Genomic DNA, 23,633 nt, shown 5'->3' with positions numbered 1-23,633 from the left:
CTCTGCTTGATATCGGAGAAGTGTGCCGACATGTAACTACATAATGTAAGATACAGTTTTTCAGAGGGTGTGTGGTGTGTAGTGACACTCTTGTTTATTCAGTGGTTTATTTCACACTATTCTGATGTTTATTCTGATATGCACATTTGTGATATTTTGATAATTTCGTTATATATATTGCACAGCTTTAATCTGAAAAATGAAACCCTTGAGGTGTGTTCTAGACGTGCTTAAAGGACATCTATTTTACATCTTTTACAAGATGTAAAATAAGCCTTTGGTGTCTCCAGAATGTGTCTGTAAAGTTTCAGCTCAAATTACCCATCAGATAATTTATTATGACCTCCAGAATCTGCCCATTTTTGTGTCTGAGTACACTGTAGCTGTTTTGTAGCCTGTGGCCTTGAATGCAAATGAGCTGCTTCTCATCATGTGTTACGTCAGATAAATAGCAGTCAGTGACAGAGACAGACTCTGATGAAACTGAAATACAGCTCATTAGTCAAAAATACCAAGTAAGTTTATTCCATGTAATTGTGGTGGAGTTTAATCAAATCTTTCTGAAATGATGGGTCTCACACAAATGTTGCTTGCAATACACACACACACACACACACACACACATATTAGCATTTATTGACACCATGCGATCGTGGTGATTATAGTAGTTAATGAATGACATAACCAATTATTGTCTTTATTACAAACATACATGCTGTTTTAAAAACATTTTAAACTTAAAAAGTTGGAGAGTTGGCGTCTATCAATTTGGTGAGCGGGGAAAAAACACTCCTATGTCACGTTGTGGTGGGCCTCAAAATCACAGGGATTTGGGTCCTATTTTAACGTCAAGAAATTTATAAAAATTAAACTTGCTGGGTTTACATCACTCTGATATGACAGTAGACTATACATATAAACATTTCCATACAAACAGCTTACAAAAGTTGATTTTCATCATAGGTTCCCTTTAAAGCATCACAACATATTGAATCATAGCCCCTGCATCTCCAGATTCTGTTCGATATAAAGGCTACTACTACCACATTGCCATTGCCTGCTGCAAACATTAAACAACAAATTAAACAAAAATTAAAGGGAAATGAAATGGAAACAAAACCACACTCCTTTGAGCTCTGTAGAGTGGTGCATTTAGTTGCTCAGAACTATAAAATGTGCCAGTGCTCTTAAATGCAAGTCTGGAGTCTTAGATTTTACATTCACTGCATACAGTGCTGATGGTCAGATAGATGGAGGTGCTACAGGTAGTGATGCTTTTTCCAATCATCTGTCTTTTTTGGCGCCCTCAGATATGTGATAAGATTGGATAGCAGCATGGCACAGGATGGATCACTTGAGGAAGCTGCTGGACAGCACAGTGCAGTCTGCTAAATCCTCCGACCCATTTGACTTCGGCTGGGAATGTTATACTTTTAAGCCCTATGGAGCGAGTCAAATATCTCAAGCAGGTGGACAGTCTGACGTTTACAACAGAGGGAAAACCTGAGCTTGTTTGCTTTCAGATATTCCAGGAGATGACTTAAATCATTAAAAGTCTGATGAAAAGGCAAAATTTCAATAAAAGCACACTATCAACTCTGCAGTGAGCTACTCACTTTTAAAATATTCTTAGTTGGAATCCTTCAATTCAAGAAGAACATTTAACATTCATGGAACCTTTTCCAAGCTCTTACAAAAAGTAGAGGGTTCCATAGTGATGTCACAGAGAACTATTGTAGATTCGTTCAGTATTTTTTCCTAGTTAAATAGTTTTTTATGATCTGGGGAAAAATTATTACATTTTCTTTTTTCACTCAAATTGAGGAAAGATTTCTAAACTCAAGACCTTTTTTTCAGTAGACAAAGTGTATTTTTAGCTGAAACTGTGGTCATTGGTGGATCAAAAAAATAAATCAGCATCCACCAATGTATGTGTGTGTGCACAATATTTGCAATTTTATTACCTTTTATCCACAAAAAAAGTTTACTAAAGTCTGGAACTTTTCCTATTGAATAATGATTTTGGAGTGAGAGCTAACTTACACATTAAGCCAATGCTGTTTGTGTATAATGCAAAAGGATGTTCTCAGCACAAAGGCTGTGCATTAAAGTTTATAATGGAGTCTTAACTCTATTGAATGAAAAAAGATAATTTACATTTTGAATGGATTAAAGACAAAACAAATTAACAGCAATTTTAGATTTTTGAGTGAACTATAATTTGCCATACATTTAAAAACATGATAACTCTTAATTAGCTTGACTTTCACTCTGAAGCAAAACACTTCAATTCAAAGTTATAGACCATTTTGAGGGATGCAAACAAAAATAATGATCTCAATGTATTTCCTGTTAAATTTCTTACGCTTCCAAAAGTCAAAAAAGAGTCACATAATGATCAATAATGTTATGGCAGCTGTTTTAACATTCTGATTGAATCGCCTTCTTGTTACAGTCATGAAATAGTTTGATAACAAGCAGGAAATGTTCATGGGCCAATGACATGACCACATTGAAATGGTCTATATCAGATGTGCATGTAATCAATGATACCTTGTTGATCTTACAAAAAACATTCCAAATGCAATTTTGCAATAAAGCACCTTGCGCAAGCTGTCATGTACATAAACAAGCCAAAAATTCCATTTAAAGCTATTTATTCTAAGATAAATTATTCCAATAACAAAAAACTAAACAATTGCACACACTGTGTTTTACGTCCTTTATACAACTATAAGGCTACCCTCCAGAAGGGCATGCAGAAAGTCCACACACTTGCCTCACCTGTGAATCAGCATCAGGAGAATGAGGCTTACTACATTCAGGAGGAGGACTGTGCTTATCCTGCATGTCTATTTAATTAGTCACACCCAATCTTATCCCTAGAGAAACTTCAAGAAAAAAATAAACAGAAAGAAGGGCGATGCAATTTTTTTGTAATCAGCAGCTGTGCAGAGAGATAGATTGAGTTAGAAAGAGACATAATATCTTGTGGCATGAAGAAAGAATCCATCTAATGGGGTTCGAACCGGGTGAGATTTACTGGCAAATGGCAGATAAACAGAAATACATAAGGGAAAAGGGGGAAAAATAATTCAACCCTGTTCATGAGAGGTGTGGGGATATGGGGAAAAACAACTTTGTTTCCCTGGAAAATATTCCCTATCAAAATTGCATTGTTAGGAGAGAGGGAAAAACACAAGTTAGATTTTTAATTACTTGATTCATAATCCTCACCTTAAAAAAAAGATTGCAAATATAAATATATTTTCACTAAATAAGAAATCTTTTAAATGTAATTTTCTTCAGAAATAAATCAGGGATTAAAAATAACAATATAAAACAAACAGAAATGTGTACTACACCGTGCGCTTAACTATTTTACTATAATAAAAATGCTTTAGATAATTAAAGAACTAAAAGTAAAAGCATTAAGCAGGTAGCTTCATTACAAGACATGCACATAATATTGTGACTATTATAAATAATGTGCAGACTCATTTTCATACTAATTCTTAATTAAGCACCATCGCTTATCAGAGTCTACACTGGTGAAAAGAGCCACAAACTCTTACTATTAAATTATAAGCATTCATAATTCATCATTCACTAGATAAAAAAAGATTGCTCTTTTCAATGCCATAACCTGTGAAGATAACACAAAGCTAATTGAAGCCGCACAGGCTTGCGGATGAAGGACGTTTATATCTCTGCTGGGCTGGCAATCAGCTCAGAACTGATCTGATATTAAACTAGCATGCCATTAATACTTGCACCTCTTGACCCCTGCCATGCAGCAATCCCTACAGCAACCCTTTTTATTAATAACAAGGGCTACTTAGGCTCAGCATACTGATCTCCTGTTAAAGACCAGAGGATGACCATCTATTCGCTTCGGCCTCTTGAGCATGAGTACGTGAAGCCGACTACTTCCGTACAGCGCTTCAGGCTTGTTCTCAGCGCATCAATTGGCTGCACGGATCAAAGCTACAACCCAAAAGCTCTCAAAGGTACCAAACTTGACAACTGGATACTGCAAGTAAACATCTTGGAAGCTAAAAAGTCGAGAAAACAGACTCTATTGAAGTGATCCAGGAGCTTCAGTCAATCATTTTCAATAAAACACTGACTTTAAACACTTCCAGCCAGTTCTGGATTCATATTAATACTGATGTTTGTTTTTATTGCTATTTTTACTCCTGGTGTCCTCAAGGCTATTGGTTTGGAGAAGAACCCTTCATCTCCTCAAGCATTCCTTGAGTGCTTCCTTCACTGCATGGCTCGATCATGCTGTAGAAATCCCTCCGTGTCGACATAGCTTTCTGATTTCCCAGTGCTGCACAAGACCTGACTCAGCTCCCCGAAGATTAAACGGACTGAGGGAAAAAAAATTCAGGTCCCTATATTCTGCCCCGTTCTTTAGTGGAAAGTGACAGTATACTCAGTACTGCAGCAAAATCATTATCAATGCAAATACAAAGTGCAAACAAGCAGGCGTTTTCCCCTTACAGTTACAAAGCATTCATATCATTATAAAGTTAGAGATCTGGGTTGCAAGTTCAGTCAACCAGTCTTTCCAAAGGTCATTCTAAACACAACCAGAGTGAGTGAGTAATACTATATGCATGCAATTAAGATACAGGGGCGAAATTAATACCAGCTTTAGGGAGATGAGGCGAAAGAAAAGAGCCTGGTCATTTGAAGTCATTAATCTAATGGGATTCTGGGTTCTTCTCCGGCTCTATTGAAACATAATCCAAGCCTTGTCCCACTTTCAGAGTCTTCTTTTTTTTTTTTAATCCATAACACCCAAGAAAATCTCAGCATGAGAGCCATCCAAGGCCTAACACTCATTAGCAAATTATCCTAGACATTTATAATGTTCATAGGATAGAAGCGAACTCATCTTTAACTCACAATTCAATGCTAATTGGGTCATGGACCTGGGGACAGCCAAATGAGTTATGGATGATCTCATGGCATATATTTGTCCTGTTTTTAAACTTTTACAGCACAGACTGCAAGCAAATCATGAGGAGAAAAAGAGGACAAACTAAAACTCAAGAGACAATGGCTGAAAAAAAAGCTTGATTTTTACACAAAATGCATACTTAATCTGCGAGTCTTCAATACAATATATAACTTTCTCAGGATGGAGAAAATGTTAGGGAATTGCGGGACACGTAGTAATACGGGGTAAAATGTAGGGCTGGGCGACTTGGCTTAAAATTTAAATTTCGATTCATTTAACTTTTTAACTTGATTGCGATTCATAAACGGTTATTTTATTTATTCATTTATATATATTTTTTGGCCTCATAGTTTTGGATTGTAAATATGCTCACATATTACAAGTGAAAGATTTCTGAATGAAGGGTGCATTACTTGATTTTAAAATAACTGAAGGAAACACAAACAATCTCCTATCTATATTTAATTATTTTTGATCAGTGTTGAACACATGAGATTAAAGCACACATTGCCTGAAACAAATTCACTTTTTTTCTTATAAAAAAAGTGAAAATAAATAACTTGCACATTTGAAAAATGTTTTTCATATTAAAAGTAGAAAACCAACAGTATCTCTTCTAAACAAAACAACTTGTATATCAGTAAATAATATTTTAAACAGTGCATTTCTCGAATCTTCTGTAAACAAATAAAGTAATTTTATTGTAATGGAAAATATGCCATCTCAAGGAAAAACATGAGATGTGTAGTTATATTTTTGAGAGGTGCATGGGTATGCTGCCGCACAAAGGTTGTGCACAGAAGTACAAATCAGCCTTAACAGAGCAGGGTCATGTGACTTCACACGCGATATGGAAAGTAATTGAAAAAAATTTACCTGGTAAAATTAGATTGATTATAGTTCCTGAATGTCGATGTCAATTACTTTTCAATTAATCGCCCAGCCCTAGTAAAACGTAAGAGTTTTAAGCTATTTGCTAAGCGTTAACCATCGCATGCTTCCGAGGTTTTCCCTACAGTGTCAGCATACATCTTCCTGCCAATTATTATAAAAGTTTGGCCTAATTTGGATGAGAAACCATTTTTACAGCATAAAAAGTATTTTTTGTTACACTCTATATATATATATATATTTTTTTTTTAATCTGTGAAAGTATGTTCATAAAAAATTGTATGTTGTTGTAATTACAGTCTTCTGGGCTAAATTTTTTTTTTATCATTTTAAGAGTTGTAAAAAAACAGCGACTGCATGCTAGTTTTGTATAAAACATGACACCGCAGAATAGGCATGGGACAATAACCGTTTTCAAGGTATACCGCGGTTTGGAAAAGTCAAGGTTTTAAAACGTTAAAATTTTATGCTATACCGTTTCTAAGGTATGTGTAAGATTTTTTATTTACATTTTTAGGACATTATCTCTAACAAAAGATATCCAAAAATACCATTTTTAAATTGTGAAGAAATCTGTGTTTTTGAAACTAATAAAGACAGCAGAAGTCAATGATTTATTTTAACTATTTTGCCTGACATGTTTACTTTTAAAATATTTTGCAAATGTTTCTCAAAATAAAATGTATTGTGTTCAAAGGAGAAAAGGCTTTTGTTTTTTTTACCCAGACTTTTAAAAAGAATATGTTTTACAGCAGTAACAACGATAATACCATCAAAACGTGATATTTTTATCCAAGGTTATCATACCGTCAGAATCTTACACTGTACCAGCCCATATGCCTACAGCGGAATTAGTTGTAACAGGGTGTTACAAACAAGCCACACACTGTTGGACACCAATTAAACTAACAAAATCATTTTTGAACTTTAAGTGTAACGTTGAAAACTTTTTATATTAAAAAATGTTTTTTTAATAGAAAAAAACTTTGTATTGCTAATAATGCAAATAAATGCATTGTATAATAGCGAATAATAATGCAAATAAATCAAAATGTGTTTATCCAGTATATAAAGAAATAAACATGAGTCAAGTAAAACATAAGTCATTTAAAAAAAACATAAAATTGAGTTTAGTACTGAGGAAATATACAATGTAAAGTAAACAATTTAAATGAATTGTGTGAAATTTGACTTTTTAAGCATGTGCTACAACCAACTCTCTGTCTATTACAACTTACCCCGCAGGTGGGGTAAATAATGAAATTTTTTACTCCTGGCACTTTTGACACTACTGCACAGAAACTAAAGGCAATCATACAACCAATGCTCTTTTGTAGGAGAGGCTTGTGTGTTGTTGGTAAAAAAAAATAAAATTAATAAAAAATAAGAACTGTGTGTCTAACTTCATTACTTTGTTCATTATTTGGCCAAAACTAAAGTGTTACTTTGTGCCCCGCTCCCCCTACTCCACAAATAATTTGAACATCTTCAAACTCTATATGGTCAAAAAGCTAATTTTATTGAATCACAAGACAGATGTATTTCTTAATTATAATTAATTAGGGAATTAAAACACTTTCCTAATTAAAAATTGAACTAGCAGCAGAGGACATGTGTATTGTGCAAAGTCTGTATTACGCAACAAAAACAAAAGCTCAAAGAGATATAATTGCAGTAAAAGGCTTCTCTTTGCACGTAACTCACTAGATCAACAAGTATTCAGCCTAAAATAGCCTCAGGGCTAAGAAAAACATTTCACGATCACTCATAAAAATAAAATATCATGTTTAATAACAAGTTGCAAATTCCAGCATAAAAACTGCATTACTGTTTCACTGTTTTTGAAATGAAATTATGACTTGACCTTTTTATGCATTAAAATAAACGTGCACTTATTTCTAAAATATCATTGATGGGAATGTCAAAAGGACGTATTCAACGTCAACAAAAACACAAATAAAGTGGAGTATTTGCCTAAAGTAGAACCAAAACATGAGCAAAAATAACTATATAAACTAAGTAGCGATGCAAATTATAAATCTAAATTTTTTTTAAAAAAAGTTAGAAGTCCCACCAACCAAACAGCAGATTCGGTTAACGTTCAGAATGCACCGAGTGACCATTTTAAAGAGATTTCTAACAGCAACACAGCTGTGCGGCACAGCCTGACACGAGATGTATTCTTGACTCTCATATTAAAGAGAACAGAGCATTGACTGAAGCCCATGCAAAATTCATTACTGCCCAAAACGAGTCTCCATGGCACAAACTGGCAGTGTTACTCGGATTTTCTATGTACGACGTAAAAGGTTCCAGTGCAGCCTCAATCTGTCCATAAAGTCGAAGAGAAAACACAAGCATTTAACAGCAACAAGCATCCCGCTTTGCTTTTGTCCCAGCTGCTCTGAAACTCACGCTTACGCTCTCAAACACTTTGACCATCTTACTGCATATTAAAACAGCAGGAAAGCGCTGGGTTATGAATGTTTACAAGTATTTACATCATGTAAACCTTTGCTGGATGTGAACATGAAAATCTCAGACTATTCGAAACTTCAACTAAACTGCAAAACTCAACTCCACCGCGGCTCCAACAGTCTATTCGGCGGTTAAAACGTACTTTTGTCAAAACAACATGCATTTGACAGAGTTAAAGTATACTGTTTAAAAACTATACTCGTGTATTTGTAGGCTAAAGGGGGTTTAAGCAAAGCACGTTGATAAGTGGGTGCTCTGATTTTCCTCGGAACGAGGTTAGCGCGGCTAGCCGTAGCATTTCTTCAGTTCAGAAGAGGCAAAGGCGCTTCTTTTCAGGAAAAAAAAAAACACATGACTCACCGATACAGTTTCCTTTGATACGGCTATCCGTAAAAAGATCCTCAAATGTTTATTAAGTTAAAAAAATGAGAAGCGAACTCAAACTCTCGTTGACAGCATCACTCTCTGAGCCGCCATCTTCACTCGGCTATGATGCTGCTGTTGGCTCGAAACGCTCTACCTACCGAAAACTCTGGAACGAACCAATTCAGGCCATCGAATGGGGGGGAATAGCCGGCAAATCAGAATTTTCACATGCGATTATCAGAAAGTACTGCAAAATGTGATTCTTTAGCTCGACGTGTTGATGTGTTTTAAAGAAAATTTTGGAGTTTTTTTAACAAAATATACTGACTGACACGCTTAAAGAAATAATTGTGTTGAATTTAGCCCCTGCAGGGCGGTCAAATTTCAAAGACTTGTTTCCAACAGAGCTCACCTCTCTCGAGCAGAATTTTTCAGGTAGGGGCCCGAACAAGAACCAGTGTATTCTTTCTTATCATATAAAATATTCACACGCTTGTTTTATTAAATCGCATGATTCATCTACATACTTTAAAGTGCTTTGGGGACACGGTTTACAATATGTTTAAACAAGTATAGTTTACCATTAACAAATTAGTTTGTTTTTTTAGCACAGAAATAACTGCTTGATTGAATAAAAAAAAGCGTTGAAAAGTCAGTCCGTGTATAAAGATAGCAGGAATCTCCCAATAGACCACAACAACCATAGTGGTTTCCATGTTTAACCTCCTAGCGCCCCCAGGCGATGGAAACACCCTCAGTGCAATGTTGATTCACTCCAAGCTGTGGTTGTTTTTAGAAGGTGCATTCCAGATACTCAGTAACACACCGTAAACACTACCGTTCAAATATACGAGAACAGCTTTTTCTTCTTCTTTTTAAGGCAATGCAGGTGAATAGGGTAAAAAGTCCTAGTTACTAATTACACTTTACTTTCCCAGATGATTAATTATATTAAGAACAGCTTTAATTCACAAGTTTTCTAAAATGTTGAAATATGCAAATCACATACTATTTTTAATAAATATGCAGTAATTTGCAAACATTTCTAGCATTATAATCTGAATACTGGATTAATTCAGGTTAAAAATTGGGCAGGGGCCACTTGTACTTTTAGAGGGACACTTTAACATACATCACAAACTACTTCATTATTCGGTCTCTTTTATGCAGCACTCTGCAGTCTTCATAAACAAGATCATTCAAAATAATCTTCCTTCTTAATTTGTTTGACAAGCAACTTTGTATTGGTGCAGGATAACACATTTTTAACATTCAAGTACATTAAGGCACATTTTGCACCTGAAAACTTTAACAGATGGTTTTGAAGTCAAGTTTTTTTCCTCCCGTTAATTTAAAATAGTGTTTTCCAAGTGATTTTTAACTAACCAAGGAAAATTTCACAGTATTTCCTATAAAACAAAACTAATTCTTCTGGAGTCATAATAAGTCTCATTTGCTATAGTTTATCTCTTGAATAAAAGCAGTTTTAAAAAAAATAATAAGGTCAGCAATATCAGCCTCCTTAAGAAATATTTACTGTATATTTTTGATCGTCTACACAACAAACTAGTTATACAATAACTTGACTAATTATTCGAACTTTCCTAGTTAACATAACCTAGTTAAGTCTTTAAATTACACTTTAATCTGAATCAAAGACATTACTTGAATACTTAAAGGGACTTTTATTACGCACAGATCGTCTCCAGGAGAAAGATAAAAAACTAGTTATTAGAAATGAGTTAAACTATTAAAATTAAAAACGTGTTGTAAAAAATAATGTTTGAAGACTCGTGCTTTGTCACGACTGAAAACTAAAATGAGTGAAAGCAAAAGTAAACGAGTTAAATATTCATTTTATACGATCAGCTACGATGGCTGATCTCGCTTCACTGTGGCGTTTGACACACACATACATGTACAAATTTAGGGGGGTCAAGCTTGTTGACACGGAAGATACTGCAAACAGACAGGAGGTTTTTACTGAATCATAAGTTGTAAACAAACAGGCAAACTATATATGAAGATATACTGGTATAAGTAATAAAACAAAATTTTAAGTTAAAATTTAAGTTAACTTAAGTTAAAAAAAACTTAAGAATATTCATGCATTCATTTTCTTGTCGGCTTAGTCCCTTTATTAAACCAGGGTTGCCACAGCGGAATGAACCGCCAACTTATCCAGCACATTTTTACGCAGCGGATGCCCTTCCCATCCCTGGGAAAAGTTTAAGAATATATTTATGAATAAAACTAAAAAGTTTAGTGTATGTAAACACTACTGAAGTGGAGACGAAATCAGGACAAAAAAAAGCTCATTTTGAAAAAGAAAAAAAATACTTAAAAAGGGTATTATTAAAGCATTGCGTGTGTATTTACATATTTTCTTTTATATCAACCAGGGGAAAAAAAAACAATAAAACAACTAAAAGCTAAAAAGCCCAAAGTTTTCAGGGCTGTTCAACCCTGCCTGCAGTTTCACGGCTTAAAAAACACCTTTACTCAGAAAAGACAGTAAATAATCCAAGATGACCAAAAAGATGTTAAACAAAAATACTTGCATTTCCCAATAATCGCTGTTCTCTTTTATTCAAAGAATCCTTTAATACTGCATCACGGTTTCCACAAAATCTGCACTAGAGCTGAATCCTCTCTGACTGGGGGCTAACATCTGCTGAACATTCAGCTGTCACAGCAATTAATGGTAGTGTATATAACTTAAAAAATAAAAACCACATGAATACACACACACATACACACACTCAGATAAACGTAGTGTTTTGATTTATCTTTATTAAGTAAACTCTACATTTTTAATATTGCTTTGTTCCAATTTTTTTTCTCTTTTCCCCATTTATTCTAGATTACATCAGAATGCAATCAGCACAGTTTATATATATGTATTTATATAGATTTTTTTTGTTTTTTTTTCCAACCAAGCTACACTTGAAGAATACAAAAATATCACAGTACATTTTCTACGCAGTCACTCTCCACTAGTGAGTTTCAAAGCTGGGGCCGACGCTGGAAACATGGGAATCTGGCAGTGACGTTTATTAAACACTTAACTACGCTAGGCTGACGGTTTTCAACTGAGAACAAAACTAGATTTGCGTGGTTGGAGTAAATGTTGAAATTGCGAAGCCTGTTCTAACAGAATTGTAAATGACTTTCCAATAGCTGGATTTGTGATATAAAAGAACCCAATTTAAATGACAGGAAGCTCGAATTGTTTCGGATTAAAGCAATGTAATCTGGTCCAGCCAGACTTCTCTGTTCCAGCACTCAAGCCACCAACATCCAACCAGAACGAAAAAACAAAACTCACAGAGCAGGTCAGCAAGAACATTCTAGCATTCCTCATCCTGGTCGCTGCAGACACACCACACTATACAAAATATTAAAAACAAACAAAAAAATAAAACAAAAACATTGAAGAATCCTCACCCGTACTGATTATTGTTTCATAATAAAGGTTTCTTTTAGCAAAGTTTCATTTTTTATTCTTTTTTTACACCGCCGTCCACCGTCCAACGCTGAATTCCTTAACAACAGGTGGAAGCTCTGTTCTCCAGGGTAGAGGAATGTTGCAGTATGAGTCTGACGTTTAGTGGTTTTCTTCAAACGTGAACCAAGACCCCCGTCCCGTTATCAACCAACTAAATGAACTCGGGGGATCGAAAAGCATAGAAAACGGTGAATGGAAGATGGTAGGACACATAGATAAAACATAGATAGCCATTAAGTTACTCGACTGAACACACCAAAACAAGAGAACTCAAAAAAACAAACAAGAAAAGATCAGACACAACACTGGAGGGACCCACTCGACCCAAAATCTGTTCCACTTTCTCATGACTACTACGTTGGGGGTCATGTGAGTGGATTTATACAGGAAGTCCACAAGGCTGCACTTCCTGTGAAGGAGAAGGGAGATTGAGCTGCGTGTTAGTGTTCTGGCTTTGGGGGAGATTGAGTGCCTCTCATCCCCGTTGGGCTGAAGACCAGTCAGGGTGAAAAGGTGGCCATTTCCAGTGAGATCCGCTGCCAGAGTTCTTTAGTCTGTTTGCCCCTCTTTAGGTTCTGCAGCACATCGTTGAACTGCATCATGCCAACTGGAGTCAGACAAAACGCCCCGCGGGCACTTCTGATGATGTTCACAAAGTCGTCGTAGTCTGCGGGGGTCAGATGGATCAGCCTGTGGTGGATGTACTGGAACAAATACAAGCACACAGTGAGGTGAGTGGGGAGGATGGGAATTCTGGCTTTATATATTTTCCAGTATGTATACTGTTGTTTGATCTGTGAGTAGAGTCGGGTAGATTATTTATAAAAAAATATTGCAAAATCTGTGGTCAATACTATTATCTCTTATAGCAGTGGTTCTCAAACTTTTTTTGTCCAGTACCACCTCAGAAAAAAATTGTATCTCCAGTAGAGCTGCACGATTCTGGCTAAAACGAGAATCAAGATTTTTTTGCCTAAATTAAAGATCACGATTTTCTCACCATTCTGTAGATGTAAAATAAAGGTTAATATGAGTCGGCTATTATTATTTTCATTCTCAAACATGTGATAAAACAGCAATAGGCTTTGTGTAGCTGTACTGTCAGTTAAAATGCAAAAAATTGTATAGACTTGGAATAGTGGACTTGAACAGACTTTAGATTTGTCCTGGTCATTAATGCTGATGATAATACACAAATACATTACATGAAGACAGAAATGACATTTTTTGGGTGAATTATATCTTATAAATACAGCATGTGACTCTTTAAACATTATTTGGAGGTGTCCACGTTGCTGAATAACGTGTGTAAAACAATGCGAAGACTTGTGGGGCCACCATTGCTTCTCTCCTTGAACTTGAAAATATGACTGACAGAATCGTAGAAATAATGGATTAAGATCGTCTAGAGGGCCGAATCGAGATTGCGATCTTTTTACGATTAATTGTGCAGCTCTAATCTCCAGGTACCAACATAATGACGAGGCGAGGCAGAGTAATTCCTATTTTTAAGAATTATTATCAGCCACTTTAAACATAATAAATAGTTTGAACATTAACACTGTATTGTGCTTATGGCTAAAAGAAAAATTATTAAAAATAAATAAATGTGCTTTTGAAAATTGTAATTAAAATTTTAATTGTAGGCTACTGTTCGTAAAGTAAAAAGAAAATTCATACTTGCGGAATTTCCATGATTTGAGATCTCATGTTCAATGGACTGTGGAGTTTGTGTTATCCTCACAGAGACTAACTTTGATTAGGCTATATTCTAGCTCTAAACTTCAAACAAGGCAAAGCTGCTTGAGTCCATGTTCTGTGTCCCGCGACATTTGAATCACATCCAGATAAATTAGCTTAAATCTGAGGTAACAAATTAATCGAAAGCCACACAGCTTTACGGAACAAATAACTTTATATATCGAAATCAGGCATTATTTTACACAACTGCGAGCACACATTTACCACATTTGTGAGAATTATTTTACCAATGATGCAGCATGGGGAGATTCCTGAGTTTGCAGTAACTGAAATGCCAACACAACAGCACTGATCTGCAAAAGTACTTCTCTAGCGTGCATCTGCTCCGCAAGTGCCGCGCGCCTCTTCCTCGGGTTGATTTTTAGCATCCGATAATGCAAGGAACTAAAGTAAACATTCTAAGTACACCGGTGTAAACGTACGCTTTTGGAAACAGCAATTGCTGATCATATCAGTGTAATCATTTGCGTCAAAGCGTTTGTTTTTATTTCATTATTCAGCATTTCTCCGCGTACCACTGGAAAGAAGCCCGCGTACCACTAGTTTGAGAACCACTGTCTTATAGCATACACTTATAGCAATTTAATCTGACTACTTTTGATCACATTAAGGTTACTTTTGTATGAACGCTTATGTGATGCCTGTCGCATAGGGCTTGGCAATAAAAAGTAAACTAACAAAAGCTGTGAATCTCATGTACATCTTGTCAGGGAAGCACAGCTCTATGATCAGTAACAAATCTCTTATGGAAGCCAGAGGGAGGTCATGCAGAAACTGTAAATAGGCTGAAAAAGAGAGACCCGGAATTTCAAATAGAGGATTCTAAAATGGATGAATAAATGTTTTTAATTTATTAAATTTCGTGACTAATAATCATACGACTTGGGAATTACCACATAAAGATTTATTTCATAATTCCACTGAAATTATGAAGTTTGGAGTAAATCCATCTTATTAAATGTGATATATTTAGATGGACCACCATCACAAAGCTCCAAACAATGAATCACAGAATGATTATCCTTAAATCGTGCGGGATTACATCGTTTGTGACTTGTATAGTAAACTCTTTATAGTAAACGCTCTTCTGAAATCAGTTGCTGGAGATTTACTCATTACAGAGCCTGCTTTACTGCTAAAATGCACATGCAAATTTTGATTTATGAGGCGGCTCTACTGCCACATGTTGATGTAGGATAATCTTGTACTATTTTGACAAATATGCTAACACTAACACCTTATTGTTTGTGTTCGCTAATACTAACACTGGATAAAACAAAATTACATGTTAAGTACATGTACTTAAAATTAGGTGAATTTAGAAAACTGTAACATTACAAAAAACAATATGAAATTCACAGTAACAATGATAACCGCAAACAACAGCAACACTGCAAACACAAAGTATCACAGTTGCATACAAGTGGCAGGTATATTAGAAAATATCTATAAACACACATTAAAAAAGTAAATAAATAAATAAAAACAAAAAAGTAAAAAATAACAAAATAAATAAAAATTAAAGGGAACCAATGAAATGTGAACAACTTACTGCCATTGTGTAAATAATATGTAGCAATGTAATCCCTATATTTAAAATGTAGTTGTAATGTAGTCAATTACAAGTACTTACTTTACTGATTACGTAAACTAAACTACATATAATCCATTACTAAGAAGCTTTATAAAGCAACTTATGGAATGAAATTAACATCAAGCAAGCACAAGTGCCAACATATTTGCATTGGCGAATATATAGGTTTGTGTACTGCCCATTTCCCACACACACCACCAGCAAGTTAAAGTGTTAAGTTAAAAAGTTAAAGTGTGATCACATTTGCAAAAGGTGATGCGATTTCACAATCAAAAAGATACATTATCTGTTATAGTATTAACTTTTGGCACAAATTGTCAAGACAAACCTTAACACAAATTAAATGTGGGAAACTTTACCACCCGTATATAATACTCTACCAATTCCTACTGAAATGGCATGTTGTTTTTGTCCGCAAACTTCTGCTGAACAACAGTAAAATGTGTCTGCAACTTTAGTTTCACATTAAGCAAATTAAGTTAGGCTTGATGTTTGTAATAACTCTAGTTTAAAGTGAATTTCAGTTAGTGTTTTGAATACTTTTTCGCTTGAAACATTTGTTGTGAAGAGATGGGAACTAAAATGGTAGCTTCACATTATTTCTAAATAAACTTCTAAAAAGTTTTGGTGATGCAATCCTCTTGCAGAAACAGATAATTTTGAAAGTAAACAAAATCATCCACAATCTTCCCTTCTCTTTTTTTTTCTTTGTGTCCCCTTAGGGGTTCTAGAGAAGCAGGATGCTAGGAAGGAAAAATAAAGTTTCTCTAGAAAGAAAAAACCTTTTTGGTTAAAGGATGATCTCTATGGGAATGATAATTAAAAAAAACTGAAAAGCTGGATGAGAAACTAAATGCTGATGCTTCTGTAGATAATATATTGTTCTGTTTGTGTAATGCACCATGTTTTTACCAATTATGTATTTAACAACTGAAGAGTTATGAATAAATTAATAAGGATGCATGATTAAATTCATGACGCTACATTTTGGACTTTCATTCATTCATTCATTCATTCATTCATTCATTCATTCATTCATTCATTCATTCATTCATTTATTTGTTTATTTGTTTGTTTGTTTACTTTCTAGCTCTAAAAATGTGCTTACTTATTGAATAAACTCATTACCCACATCTTCCCACGATTAATTGTGCAACATTATAAAATGCATAAACATCTTGCTACTGGATGGCACTAACTTTAACCAGTTAATAAAATGTAAAGAGGTTATAAAGCATGTTCAGATGGACCCGCAGCATATTGAGTGAATTTCCCACCAGCGACATACAGAATGAGTCAGTGACAGCCTGTGAGGTTTCCACTCGAGTACAGCCTCTCGGTCCCTCATCTCATTATCCACGCATGGAGAGACTGGATTAGACCTGGCACTGTTTCCCTTTCACGTTTACCCAACATTCATTTGGGAAGATTTACAGTGGCAGACGTATGGTAGATGCTCCCTTGATTTAGGCATTTTGAAATTTTAACGGTTCGTTCACACAAAAATGAAAATTCAGCCATCATTTATTTACCATGGTTCTGTACTAACAGGTACACCCTTCTTTCTTTTTAGGGAGAAATTTAAAAGAGACTGGTGCTCCAAAACTATGAATTAAACTGGCTTCCTGCTTTTAATCAATTGATAAACAAAAGAAAATAAAAATGAGTAAATTTCTAGTAGTATTATTTATTACTTGCATATTTATATTTGTTTTAATAAAAACAAATTTAGATTTGTCCACCTGTCAGGTTTTAGAGACGGATGCGTCACTATATGGGGCATAAGAATGGGAATTCTGTTTGGATATAACGGATATAATGTGTTTTTTTTTTTTTTACACTTTTTTGAACACACTTTTTTATTACTGTTGTTCATTTATTCATTTGCTGTAAATTAAAACTGAATTTAAAAATAGTTTTGAAACAAATCTTTGCGCTTAAACAAAATAAAAAAATATAGGCTACTGAATGTTTTAGTGGAGTGCGTACAACACTATTTCAACAACACAAAGTAAAGAGGCCAAATGGAGGAGGCTCATTCTTTATCCTCGCGCTGCAGATGGTTTGTTTAACTGTTAGACAAAGTCTACCATGTAAATAGCAAGTGTACCATGTTGTGACGCAACTTACTCTTAAAGGGAATATGAGATGAGACTCTGATTGGTTTAATGCATGTTATGCTCAAAACATACTCATAACTCTTTAAGAGAATAAGCACAACCCTGTTAGACCATGCGCCTGTTAGACCAGGGCACAAAGCATATTTTTCCATCCTTAAAATAGCACAAGTGAATTCGGACATGCCCTTAATGCTTTTGCGCTTTACACTTTGCGCCTAGATCATCAAAATAGAGCCCAGAATGGTTGATGAATGTGACAAGGTCCTATTGGTTGCAATGCATAACTCAATGCATAGATCTTATTGTGTGTCACATTTCTCTCAACACTTTAAGGTAGCATAAAGTGCTTTATATATATTATATGCTTTATATATATTAAAAATATATATGTATTTTGATTTCGCATGAACTTTAAAGGGATAATTCACCCCAAAAAGAAAATGTACCCCTATTTACTTTCCCTCAAGTGGTTTTAAACCTTTATAAAAGTTGCTTTATTCTGTTAAATACTAAACCTATTTTGAAGAAAGAACTACTAACTTCGAAAATACAAATGCCATGGAAGTCAATGATTCTTCAAAATATCTTCTTTTATATTCAAAAACTTAAACAGGTTTGGAACAAGTAAAAGGTGAATAAATGATGACAATTTTCAGTTTGGGTGTACTATCCCTTTAAATGCACTTTTTTTTTTGTCAATCATCCTCACATATGCAGGTCTTTGACCTGGACCTATATATTAAAACAGGAAGAACGGTTCCATTACCATGAAATTATTCAGATATTTTAAAATTACAAAAGAATAAAATATATCATCAAATGATAGTAACATCAGTGAGTACCTCCTCAGTACATTAAGCATCTGGCTTATACTTGCAGTCTCATTCATATTCTCAAATCTATTCTTTCAACAGTCTTCAAAATCAATATTTTGATCACTGAAAGCCGATTCACCAGATCCGTGATTAACTGACTGTGACAATTATATCAGATCACAAACAGTAACTGCTCTGCAGTAAAGCCATTTAAGCCATTTTAACTTCTGCATTTTGCTGATGATATTCTAGTTTTATGCCTGTGGTAATTAAAAGTTAAATGTCACGCTATCATTATGTACCGGAAACTGCCATCTAGAGGTATAAGGGTGAGTTGCACACAATGAGAATTCAGATATATAATTTTTGATCCAAAAAAAAAACCTATTTACTGACACTAATACATTACACACCCTTATATCAGGGGTGTCCAAACTCAGTCCTGGAGGGCCGGTGTCCTGCATATTTTAATTCCAACCCCAATTAAACACACCTGAACCAGCTAATCGAGCTCTTTCTAGGTATACTAGAAACTTCCAGACAGGTGTGTTGAAGGAAGTTGGAGTTAAACTATGCAGGATATCGGCCCTCCAGGAATGAGTTTGGACACCCCTGGGTTATACACTTTAAAAAAATAGTTATTTATTGTTTTAAAAATAATTTATTTTTATTTTTAAAGCTTACTGCTGCTTCCACTTTCCTTATAGGCCCAAGCGCAGACAGAATTTTGATTATTTTTTATTTCTCTCAATGTGGTCCAAAAGAAAACAAGGGCATATTGTATAATAACAACATCAGGATGAGTGAACTGTAGCTTTAAGGGCACTACGAGTGTCCACTTGCATAAACAACTGCGCCGTATGCCCATGCAACAACTTGAAACCTCTTTGAAATGGCAAAATAAAGAGCGTAAGCTGGCTAACAGGTAGCTGCAGAGCGTGTCTGTGTGTGCGAGGCAGAGATAGCATGTGTGTGTGTGCTCGTTCTCTAGGAGGCAGCTTTTGGCTTTGGGCTGTCACAGTGTGTTTGATGCTCTCTCATCAGTATGCGCCATCCTGTGAACAGACTCAGGCTTCCCTCTCTAGCTTTAACACTCCAGAATTGTTCATGCACAATTTATATTCAGTGTGGGCGACAATACCATCGCAATCCAGCTCTGGCACCACTCGACTGCTCTAAAACCCTTCTCAAATTCTCTACTTCAAACTTGAAACTTGGTCTAACGAATAGAAAAATGAACTTGGAGACGGTTGAGCCGCATTCAATACCAAATGTCAGCCGTGACGAATCATCTTATGTGTGAGAGTGTAATTTTAACTGCTTCTGTCAGTGGAAGGACGTATGTTGTTCCTGGATAATCACCACTGTCATCAGGGTACGGATTTATTTCAGGATTTCATCCAATTAAGGGATGTTATTAGTAATAATGTCAGTTTGATTAGTTTCCCCAGGCTGAACGGTAGGGATTTGGGAGACTTTACCTGTAAGTAGGCCTGCTGGCAGCGCTGCACGAGCTGGTGGAAGGCAGGAGTGCGGAGGTGTGCGTGGATATGAGCAGGGTTTAACCTCTGCAGGGCCTCCATAATGATCTCCTGCAGGACAAACGGACTAAGAACACCTTTCGCTGCCCCCACGCAAAACTGGTAGACATGGTTCACACCTGAGGAGAGATGCAGGCGGGGGAAGAGAAAAATACATCGTATTTGCATTCAAGCTTTAACGGTTTTAGATTAAATAATTATGTAAGCTTCTGATGGATCCTTTTCACATTTCCACGTTTCTTAGCATAGGTAGTCATCATAGATAGATAAACTTGGAGCTCAGTTAAACAAAAAACATTTTGGATTCCTATTTGCTCGCATAATAAAAGAAAAACTTAACTATAGTATATATATATATCAAGACTTTCAGAAAAAAAAAAATAATAAATGACAGCAGCCAGAAGAAAGAACTAGGCATGGGATGATAAACGGTTTCAAGGTTTATTAAGGTTTTTAAAACTGCCAAATATTTCTGTTATATTGTTTCTACAGTATTTGCAAGTTTGCATCCTATAATTTCTAAAATATCAGCCTCTACCAAATACATATACTATGAAAAATCTGAAAATATTAAGTGTAAGACTAACTTATTTTAAAATATATATATTTAAAATAAAACATTTTTGAATACTAAAATCACCTTATTTTTGAAGTATGCCATAAATTATTTCAGATTCTCATTTAACATGTTTTCTTTTTTTTTTTATTAAATCAAAATCAAGTGTAGTAGTGCAACAGGATGCTTGTTTGATTTTTTGTAAACCAATGATTCTGTGTGAAATCCATTATTTAAAACATCATTATTTAAATGACTTTAACAGTCATTACTAAAAACATGGTCAACCATTTGAAAGAGGGGCAGTCAAAGGGTTCAAATAAAAGTGTTCAATGAGAAAAAAATGTTTTTTTACCCAGACATTTAAAAAGAACCTATTTTAAAGAAAGTAATCACAATACTGTGATATTTTGAAAATAACAATGTCAAATTTATTGTCCCATCTAGAGACACTGATTTAGAAATACCTTGAATATACCTTTTTTGTAATTTGAAGCAAAGATGATATAATACAAAGTAAAACTTTATGTACATACTTAAAAAAAAAAAAAAAAAAACTCTAAATGTTAAAAACTTTAAGATTTAAGAGGCTGACGACCATTAATGCATCAAAACAGTCTTGTGAAAAGGGTCCATTCTTTATCATTTATATAATTTCAATTCAAGCATTGACAATTTATAACAATTCAAGGATGGTAACTTATTTCACTGCTTTCTAGTTGTATCTTGTTTTACAATGCATGGCTTTGCTTGTTCTGACTGTTTGTCTTTTTCCCAGACACATAAAATTCACTTAGCACCAATTATTCATTTTGAAATATTTGACTTGGACATCAAATAATCCTGATTGAGAGCTGTTGGTCAAGAATAAATTCAGAATTATATCCAACAACAATACATTTCTAAATCAAATTCTTTAAAATTCGTTAATAAAGTCCACATTAAAAAATTTATTAAATAAACTTAAATGCCTAAAGGCCAGTTGTTGAATTTCCTTGGAACTGCAAGTCAATTATGTCATTTAATTTTATGATAAACTACCAGCCAATTTGATTTGATGAGCTGTTTTCAAGAGTCCTGACATTTCATATAAAAATGATCTAGGATAATTCACTTTGATTAATTGTGTTTGTGATGTTCCAGAACACAGTAAGTGTAGAATCTGGAGCAAAAAAGCTGATTTTTAATTTAGAGTTAGAGGTCTGGTGTTGACAAAGTGAAAACAGAGGAGAAATTGCTGTCAGATCCCTCACACAGTCTGTTCACACACGAGCCTGGCAAATACAGTTTAAGATTTAAGTATTTAACCCAGAAAATCCTTCTAAAGGAAATATGTGGAGGACCAATTAAACTACACGTCCATCTCAGTGGGGATCATTAGCGAGGAAAGAGGACAAATTACTCATTTGAAAGGATGCTGAACCTGAAGCGGACTAAATATTTTTTGCTTCTACATTTTCAATCGTAACATTTAGACCCAAGAAAACTGGCAACATGCTGCGATCAGCGTGGGATAAATCTCCGAGTAAAAGAAAAGACATCAAGATGTCAATAACTCAGCTGGAAACTCGCTGTTGAAACCGCTCTCTTCTCTTGTCTGCTGAAGGCAAGGTAAACTGCCGTTACATCATTTATAGTCTACCTCAGCCATTATACCAGATAAAGGGAAATGAAAGGAGATTTTATAAAACTGATCTTCCCTTAAAGCAGTACTGAGAAGAAAGTTGGACTTACCAAGACGTGCAGCCAAGCCCAACAGCCATTTGACGTCTTCTGTGTATGGGGGACTTCGGGAAAAGTTGTTTGGGTGATCGTTGTGGGCCCTTCTTCCCAACATCTCCAAAGCCAGCATCCCTAAAAGAGATCAGGAACATTTGGCCATCAACCCCTTTGTCCTGCACCACACTGTACTGATCTAGTATTGAATTGGCACATGCACCCAACGTCCTAATCTCCAGGACTTATGAGTACTGATAAAACGGAAATCATGCCTTAATTAATATTTCTCACTGTGAGAGTTCTTTGTCAGTCCTGCAACATGGACTCAACCGACCTCTCCCTCACCTCTCTTGATAATTAATCACCACAATTCAGGACCAGATGGATCCTATTGGGTGCAAAACAGCAACATAAGGACAGGCAAGCCATGCCCTAAAGGATCTGTGTAATTAGAAATCAAGCGGCCTTACCGACTCTGTAGGCCGAGTGGAGGTAGTGCAGGCCCTGCTGGCTGATCGGCTGGCTGTGCTGCTCGTCTTCCACAGGGAAGGGTGCGCTGACCAGTGAGGGAGGCTGAGACGAGAGTCCTGGAAGAGAAGCACCTTGAATGGCCTGGATGGCGGCACCGGCGTGTACTCCTCCTGCAGGGCAAAAGAGACGTCAGTAGTGTCAACAAATTTACAAATAGCATGCCCTCCTAAAAGTCTCTGGTGAAGTGTTAAGAACTGTAATGAACTTTTGAAATAATGACCGAACTGACTTTTTATTTACAGAATTATAAATTTAATCCACACAATTGGCAAATGATCATAACAGTCTGGAGCACGAGCATCCTGTGGCAGAATGACCAATGTTAAGTTACAAAGTAATCATTTACTCTATTACATTATTATCCATTAAAAAATGTAAAGTAAGGGATTACTGTTCACCTTCAGGTAATTCAATTCTTAGTTACTTTTAATGTACTTTCCTTAAATACAGCTAAGTTTTTTCCAACTAAAGAAAGTTTCATTTATCGATTATGCATGCTTAAGAAATGATGAATTTATTAAGAAATTAGTTTAGGACAATATGTGACCCTGGGCCACAAAACCAGTCAAAAGTGTCCATTTTAGAAGAACTGAGTTTTATTCATCAACTGAAGGCTGAATAAACAAGTATTCCATTGAAATTTATTTTGTTATGATCAATGGTCAATATTTGCCAAAAAAGTGTCTAAAAAAGTGCTTAATGCATATTACTTACCAACAAATGAGTTTTGATGTATTTACAGTATAAAATGTACAAAATGTCTATATAGGATATGATCTTT

At 35.2% G+C, this 23,633-nt stretch overlaps 2 protein-coding genes across 33 annotated transcripts in view; both read right to left on the bottom strand.

Moving 5' to 3' along the window:
* The window catches only part of ndst2a (N-deacetylase/N-sulfotransferase (heparan glucosaminyl) 2a), a 200,479-nt gene extending 191,644 nt beyond the window's left edge, over positions 1-8,835 (bottom strand). For all 17 annotated transcript variants that reach the window (XR_012389283.1, XR_012389282.1, XR_012389285.1 and 14 more), the window contains exon 1: positions 8,702-8,835. The gene's annotated coding sequence lies outside the window, so the exon portion shown is untranslated. The remainder of the gene's footprint in view (positions 1-8,701) is intronic.
* Positions 8,836-11,480: 2,645 nt separating this feature from the next.
* The window catches only part of zswim8 (zinc finger, SWIM-type containing 8), a 59,124-nt gene continuing 46,971 nt past the window's right edge, over positions 11,481-23,633 (bottom strand). For 4 of the 16 annotated variants that reach the window (XR_012388384.1, XR_012388389.1, XR_012388387.1 and 1 more), the window contains exons 23-27: positions 22,792-22,962; positions 22,594-22,709; positions 22,337-22,456; positions 19,987-20,165; positions 11,481-12,919 (exon numbers count right to left, since the gene is read on the bottom strand). Coding sequence is in view for 4 of the 16 variants with exons in the window: in XM_005156725.6 (XP_005156782.2) it covers positions 12,716-12,919; positions 19,987-20,165; positions 22,337-22,456; positions 22,792-22,962 (674 nt within the window). In the remaining 12 variants the exon portion in view is untranslated. 16 annotated transcript variants of the gene reach the window in all.

The sequence above is a fragment of the Danio rerio genome, chromosome 13, assembly GCF_049306965.1.
Source record: "Danio rerio strain Tuebingen ecotype United States chromosome 13, GRCz12tu, whole genome shotgun sequence".
In the NCBI taxonomy this organism is placed as follows: Eukaryota; Metazoa; Chordata; class Actinopteri; order Cypriniformes; family Danionidae; genus Danio; species Danio rerio.
The sequence above is the reverse complement of the archived record's forward strand: the minus strand, read 5'-3'. Positions and strand labels throughout refer to the sequence as shown.